The following is a 7,362-nucleotide window of genomic DNA, read 5'->3' as shown; positions in this document are numbered from 1 at the left end:
GTGGCGGCGGCGTCGTCGCGGGAACCCCCCGGTCCGTGCCGCGTGAAGACGGTCACCGTGTCCACGCTGCCCGTGCTCCGCGAGAACGACATCAGCTGGAGCGGAGCCCCGCCGCCCGCCGCCGCCGATTCCCGTCTGCTGCTCTTCGTCCGCAGCGAGCTGCCCGGCCGCGTCGCCGTGCAGGACGATCTGGATAACACGGAGCTGCCCTTCTTCACCCTCGGTAAGCGGCGGCCGCTCCCGCCCGGCCCTTCCCGCAGCGCCCCGCGCCCCCAGCCCGCAGCCGGCACCCGGCGCTGCTCCGCGGCTTTCTGCCGGCTCCCTCTTCTTACGGAAATATCGCTACGGTTTTCTATCGGGGAGGGATTTCAGCGGGGCCTGAGCGCTGCCGCGGTCGCCTGCTCTAACCCTGCGAGTCGGGGCTCCGCTGAAGTGCCGGCTGCTGCTCTCGTACTTGGGCTCGGCCCCGGGGAGGTACCGCGGCTCCGGGGACTCTTTCCTCGGGAGCCCGCATTTCCGAACGCTTCGTCTCGGTGCTCTTCAGCTCGTTCTCGCTTCGTGCCCAACTCCAGCCGTAGGCTCTGTTGCGGAACGTCTGCCGGCTTTCTCCCTCTTTCAGCCTTTGTGGGGAGGGGGATTGGGCTGGAAATATTCGCGTGGCCGTAGTTGGGCGTCGGTGCCCGGGGACGGGCTGCCCCAGCCGCGTCTGGTCCCGTTCAGCCCTTTGTGTGCCGTGAGCAGCGCCGCTCAGCCCCAGCGAGCTGCTCAGAATTCTGCGTGGAGAGCTGGCTGTTTGCTGTGCCAGAGCGCCAGCGGGTTCTGCTGATCTCTTTAGCCACCAGCTTTCCTGCTCTTTGGTGTCTGCACCGAAGGTAATCCCTGCTGAACTTTGTGTCTGAGCTGGGCTGCGTGCAGCGGGCGCACCGAGCTGCTCTGTGCAGGCACCGAGCGGGCACCGTGTCCCCTCTTAGGCTACTGCCGTCCTCCAGGTGCAGGGGGAAAGCGCCCGGCTGTGCCTCCCGCTCCCTCCATTCCCGCTCCTGTGAAGCCTTCTCATAGCAAATCCCTGCAATAAATAAGTTGGTGGCACTTCTCAAACTGAGCCTCTTGCATCCTGCCTTTGCCGTGTGCCTTCCTTTGGCACGGCTGGGCAGCTGCCGAAATCCCCCACACACCAGCTGCTCTATTTCACCTAATAAAAGTGGAAATCAACGACTGGATGCAGCAGGGACGGCATTTGCCTTGCAGTGATTAAAAGTAACAAGAAGTTTTGCGGTTCACCGCCTTGAATTTCCGGGTTAGAGCGCGGTTTCTTCAGGGACTGGGTGTGAATTGAGCGCCGATCTAAATATACCAGAAGGCAGAGAAACCCCTCTGCGTGCAGTGCGGCTTACAGCTCGAGTTGGAGGAGAGAAATGTGTCTTGATAGGTCTGAGATGTGATCTTGTCTCGCAAATCCTATTGCTGTCACTGACTGCTGGTAGAGAGACCGCGGCTCGGTCTGGGAAATTCCCTTCTCTTTGCTCGGGCTGTTGGTTATGCGTGTGCTCTGAAACACGGGGCAGGTTTCTTGCAAAGCTGTGTTTCTGTCGCTGTCACTTTGTGGATGCGAGACCCCGCCGGTGCAGGTGTTGCGCAGCGCTGGGGTGCTGCCATCGTGGGCCTGAAACCACTCAGCCTCCAGAGCGGGGAGGGCCCTCGTCCTTCCCCACAGCCCAGCTCGTGGATTGCGGTGGATGCTCTGATATCTCAAATCTGTTGCGTTTCTTCCCGTCTCCTGGAGTGGCAACTGAGTCCCACGTTTAGCTCTGCTCTGGGTGAGCGCTCTGCAGGGCCGCTGCTGGCCGTGAAGTTTCATGCTGTCTCTTTTCCTGCTGCTCCATCTCTTTTTGTAAAGTGAGCAGTGGCTGGGGACCGACCGGAGAGCTGCTGCTGCCTGGAGATGGGCTCTTGGGGGTGAAAATCCTGCTAGTGGTGGAAGATCAGCGGAATCGCTTAGTGAGGATTGCTTGCAGTGGTTCTCTGTGCCTCAGTCTTTGGGAGCCCCCGCTGCTGGTTGATTTCTGATGCTCGTGTGTGTGTTGCTGGATGTGTTTGCTGGGTGTCTAGGCTGGAGCAGAGGGAGATGTGTAAGGGCTGAAGTCCCACTGCTTCCAGCGTGACAGAGGCTCCTCAGTGCCTCTGAGCCCAGGCACGGGCGCAGGCTGCTCACAGCTCTGTGGGTGAGGCTGTGGTAGGGAGCTCTCCCAAAACCCGTGACCGCTGCCAGCATCGTGGTCTCAGAACTGAAATTATTTGGGAATAAATCACGGCGATCCTGTCCATGTGCAGCGTGGTGGCTGCTGGGCACTGCTGCCGCGCTCCCCTCCTGCTCCATCCCGGGGCCAAAGCCCTTCCAGGCAGTAAAGCATTGCCACGACGTGGGCATGGGTTTGTTTGAGTGCTATGGCTGCAGGAGGTGGCCTGTCCCGTGCTGGGTCCTGCGTCCCCACGCACTGACAGAGGATGGGGCTCTGCAGCCGGAGCATCATCTGCAGCAGAGCAAAACTTCTGCAGGATTTGCAGGCAGACAGGTGGAGGGAACAGCTGCTTGGAGCCGGTGGGTGCTGCAGAGCGCAGCCAGGAGCCCTCTGGGGTGAGAGGTGGCTCTGTCCTGGGTCTGTCCCATTAAGGGGTGGTGGGGGCCCAGCCTGGCCCCAAACTTTGTCCCCTGCCCACAGTGCTCCCAGCTGTGGCAGCAGTGCCCATGGGCAGCTCTTGGGGCCCCTCTCTGCACATCCACGTTTGCTGAGCCGTGCATTCCCTCTATGGATGCACGAAGGACGGTTCCCCCCTTGCTTGCATCACTCGAAAATCACACAGCAAAGCACGGTGATGGCAGGAAATGACAAATGTAACTTTGCCACCGTTGTGTTATGAATTGCTGTGCCTCCCCTTTTCTCAGACAGCCTCCTGCCCTTTCCTTAACCTTGGGTACAACCGATGCTTTGCGGTTTCCCCCCCCCACCCCCATTCTTCTAGTGTTACACTGCGAATGGTGCGGCGTGGCGTTGACTTCGTTCCTGCACGACGAGGGCTGTGCGAGGTGCGTGCCTTGCTGCAGTCCACGCTGCACAATAGCAGCACTCTGCCTGAAGTGCCATTCGGGAGCGGAGCACTTCGCTTCCCCGCTCCTTTGCACGAGCTCTGTGCGCACGCAGATGTAGAGAGAGGGAAGAGGGAGGCAGGCAAAGGTTTGCTGCTCGTAGCTGATAGTGGCTTACGTGGGAATGGTTTGCTACATGCCTGTAAATGGCTCCGGTGGATGCGGCGTGCCCTGCCTGCGCTGCTGGGGCTGTTGGAGCAGTGCTGTGCATCACCCCTCCACCTGCAGCCCAGTGCAGGTAGCCCCGCTCCCGGAGCCGTGCAGCTCCTCCAGCACTTCCCACTGCCTCTTCTCTTTTCTCTCGGAACTTTTCTTGAAGCCATCTCGCAACTTCTCTTTTTCTCCGGGATAAGAATGCATTAATATAATGGAAAGCACTTAGTCCCCCGTAGATTGTTTGAATTTACTGCTTTTTTTTTTTGTGTTTGTGTGTGTGTGAGCAGGGTTTTGCTGCTCTTTGCTTTTGTCAACAGCTGTGGGTTTTGTGGAGCAGGTGGGGAGGCTGAGGGCCGCCTGGAACCCTACTGGGAACGGAGCTTTTTGGTGCTGCTTTAAAGGAGGGCAAGTCCTCCAGGTGCTCGCCCTGCCGGGCAGAGGTTTGGTCAATGACGTGCAGTTTTATTTTTTACTTTTATTTCTTTTCTATGGCAGGGCCTGAGGTTTAGGGCAGATCTGCATGGATGGGGACCACCTGGGGAGGGCAGTGGCACTGCAGCGATACCGAATGCTGCGGTTGCGTTTAGCCCTGTGAGCTCTGGGAGGGGGTCCTGGGCTCGAGATCCCTCTGCAATGAGTGTAGGAGGGTGAGCCCTATAGCACCTAGAGGGGCTGCGGGCACGGCATGGAGGTGTTCATTGGGTGGGGCGAGCCCTGAGATGAGTGCTGACCCCGAAGCAAAGTTGGACGTGGCGCATCCAGCACGGTCGGGTGGGCTTGCGTGGGTTTGGCTTCGTCTCCAGGGGAGAAATTCCCAGCTCAAACTGAAATCCGTAGCTGTACTGGAAGCTGTACTCGGGGAATTGCTGCTTTCCAAGAGTACCCGTGTTGACCAGCTAGTGGCAACAGAAGATTAACTATAGCGAAGGCAGGCAGCGCTGCGCGGCGGGGCTGGCGGCTGGAAGGCTGCGCTGGGATCCCCTGCTCCCCATGGCAGCAGTGGGATTTGGGATGTTGGCGTGCCAGGAGCGAGCTTTGTTACCGCAGGGAAAAACAGGCTTTTCTCCAGAATGAGGAGAATGAGGTTCCTCTGTGTGCACTGGGGCTGGGGGGGGTGTTGTGAGTGTCCTCCAGGGCAGCTTGTGCTCAGTGCAGGAGGGCACTGCCTCCAAAATGTGCTGCCTTTGCCTTTCTAAGCCTGGTGTATGGCTGTGAAGCTGGGCTGGTTGGCCAGCAAGCCCCTGGGCTGCCGTGCTGATGGGGTGCTGCTGCTGGAACCCCCTGAACCCCGGCGCTGTGCTGGTGCCAGGGTAACGAGTGCAGGCACAGGGCTGTGTGAGCCAGGACGGGGACAGATTGATGGCACCTGTGGGAACGGTGAGGGGCTGATCTCACGCTGCTGGCACATATGTTAGCAGTCACAGGTGGCTGGAGAAGCACCTCCCAGCACAGCAAGGTGCCTGGTGGAGCGTGGGGGCAGGCAGGGGCTGGAGGGAAAAGGGGAGGAAATAGAAATGCTTTGGTTGTAGCCTTTCGTTGTCAGCGCTGTTCCCATCTGCAATCCCCATGGCACAGCTCATTTTGGGAATTTCCCTCCCGAAATGGGGAATGGGAGAGCACGACCAGCCTTCCTCGCTGTGCCGGCATCGGGCAGGGATCTGCCTGCGTGTAACAGGCTGAAGAAGTGGTGCCACTTAAGAGAATTGAATGCTTGTGCTGCTGCTCGGGTCCCGGCTAATTTGGTTAAGGTTTCCAGTGTCCAGACAGTATGGAGACACTTAATGGTATTGAAGAAGCAGGATGGTATGTGGAGGGGGCGAGCAGCGATCGCGGCTTCCTGCGTCTGCACTGCTGGGCAGAGCTTTCTGGCGAGGAGATGGGGCAGATAGGCTGCAGACAGGGGCTGGTAGGGAGGGAGGCACAAGTCCCTCTTGTTTCTCATTACCAGCTCCCTGCCAGTCTTGCACCCCTCCCTCTGTGCTTCCAGCTCCGCTGTCTCCGTGCAAGACAAAGTCTGCATGAAACCAGACTGGCTTTGAAAGCAGCAGAGAAAGGGGAGAAATTTTCCATTAGCAGCATCAGCAGTAAAAGAGATTTCCCAGTCACCTGGTAACTGCTGTGTTTAGGAAGATCACAGAGCTGATGGGGCTGCTCCTAAGCACGTTCAGAGGAGCTGTCCTGGTAGGGACAGGGATCAGCAGCCACTGGTTTTGCAATCTGGGACCTTTCTTTCTGCAGTGCTGGTGGGATGTGCCTGTGGGGAAGTGCTGCGCTTGCTGCAAAGACCTTAAGATAAACTTAGAGTGGGAAGTGACCGTCCCCAAAGCAAATGGCAGATGAATAGGTGCTGTGTCCTGAGATTCCAGTGGGGGATCTGGCGCTGACCTCGCAGACCCACCACTTCTCCCCACTCGCTCTCTTGCAGTTGTGTCCCATTTGGGCTCGAGGCTGGGGCTGCCTGGCTGGGGCTGCAGCATTTTCCCATGGTGCGGGATGGGGAGATGCAGGAGGCTGGCAGTCCCCATGGGCGTCCCCACCAGAACTCAGCTGTACTGCTGTCTTTGAGGCTTTGAGTCATGTTCTTTTTCCCTTCCCTTATCTCTTGGTGGGACAGGAGGGGCTGAGGCCGCAGAGCCTCTGCTCGTGCCTGCTCTGATCATAGTTCTTTCTCATCTGCTGTACCTCTCTGCCGTGTAAACTGAAGGAGTTTAAGCTCCCTCCTGCCCAGCATGCTGCCTGAGGGGTTTCCCCTGGGTTTCTTTGCAGCACTCTTGCTGGTGTCACTTTGCTCTGTGTTTCCCCAAAGCATAGGAGAGAGAGGGAGGGCTCTGGGAGGAGGTGCCCAGGAGTGGGGTTGGGGTGGTGATGCAGAAGGCAGTGGGTGGATGTACATTCTGCTCCCTCTCCCATCCAAAGGCTCCAGCTACACCCACAGGCTCATTTATAGGTCTCAATTCATTCTCATCTCCCAAAGGGCCTCCTGGTCCTGACCAGCAGTGGGCTTTGGGGTAGGAGGCTCTGAAGCTGAAGAGGAGGGATGCTGCAGAGGAGCTGCTCGCAGCATTTTGGGGACCCGGCGGGTGCATTTAGCAGTGAGACAGCCTGCAGGCTGCGGGGTGGGTGGCACTGTTCTCATCTGCACAAGCAGCCCACGGGGTGCTGCATCCCCATCCCCGGTGATGCTGGGGTGGCTTTGTTGCTCAGAGCCCCCAGGCTCGGGCTGAACTTTGTGTTCCAGCGATGAAGCCGAGCTGGGAGCTGTGCGCTGTCACAAAGCCCACGGATGTAACGCACCCGTCTTGCAGCACACCTTTCATGTCCAGGAATTCCAGAGGAGCTTTGCAGACGTGCCGTGCCGCAGCCGGCTGGGTGACAGAGTGCCAGCGGGGACGGCTGCGGGATGCTCCCTGCCTCACCCCGGGAGCTGCCTGGGGTCAGGTCTCAGCTCAGCGCTGTGCTCGCTTGTTTTTCCCTAAGCTCGAGTTACCTGGGAGTCAAAGGAGAGCTGCGCAGCTGTTTGTTATGCAAAAGCAGTGAAGAAATATTCTTGCTGGGGGCAGTAGGAGTGGGTGGGAATTACTTTTTGCGTGGCTTCGGCAGCTTTGGATCTCGGCAGCAGAAGCGTTCTCAGGGGGACGTGCCCTCCGTGCTGCCCCAGGAAGGTGGGAGATCCAGTTGGAGTGCTGAGAAATGGCTCCTGGCCATAAGAGCAGAGTTCAGCTGCAGGGCGTGGGGCTGCTGTGGGGGCAGAGACCACATCTTGTCACCCCGCGTCCCCTTCCCAAGTGACACCTGCTCCTGGCTTCCCCAGAGCTGCAGTGGTGGGAGTCTGAAACGCTGTCATTGGTGGCAGCACCCGAAAATCCACATTGCAAGTGGGAGAAGTGGCACTAAAAGAAGCCGTCATCGGAGGCATATGCTGGAAAAGCTGAAGTTAGCTCCGATCTATTTTGGTTTGGAGTGGTGCTCACTTAGCCTGTGTCGTTTAGCAGTTAGTTTATGGGATGCGTTTTCCCAATCCCGTGTCGCTCCTCCGATGCGCGCTGTAAAACTGGACAATC

The 7,362-nt window shown here is 58.6% G+C and overlaps 1 protein-coding gene across 1 annotated transcript in view; it reads left to right on the top strand.

The window, feature by feature from the left end:
- ASTN2 (astrotactin 2) overlaps positions 1 to 7,362 on the top strand; it is a gene marked incomplete at its 5' end in the record, with an annotated part of 265,286 nt that continues 257,924 nt past the window's right edge. Inside the window, one exon of the mRNA XM_021414154.1 lies at positions 1 to 223. Coding sequence (XP_021269829.1) covers positions 1 to 223 — 223 coding nt within the window. The remainder of the gene's footprint in view (positions 224 to 7,362) is intronic.

This window comes from Numida meleagris, chromosome 16 (assembly GCF_002078875.1).
Source record: "Numida meleagris isolate 19003 breed g44 Domestic line chromosome 16, NumMel1.0, whole genome shotgun sequence".
Classification (NCBI taxonomy): Eukaryota; Metazoa; Chordata; class Aves; order Galliformes; family Numididae; genus Numida; species Numida meleagris.
This window is presented reverse-complemented; position numbering and strand designations above follow the sequence as displayed.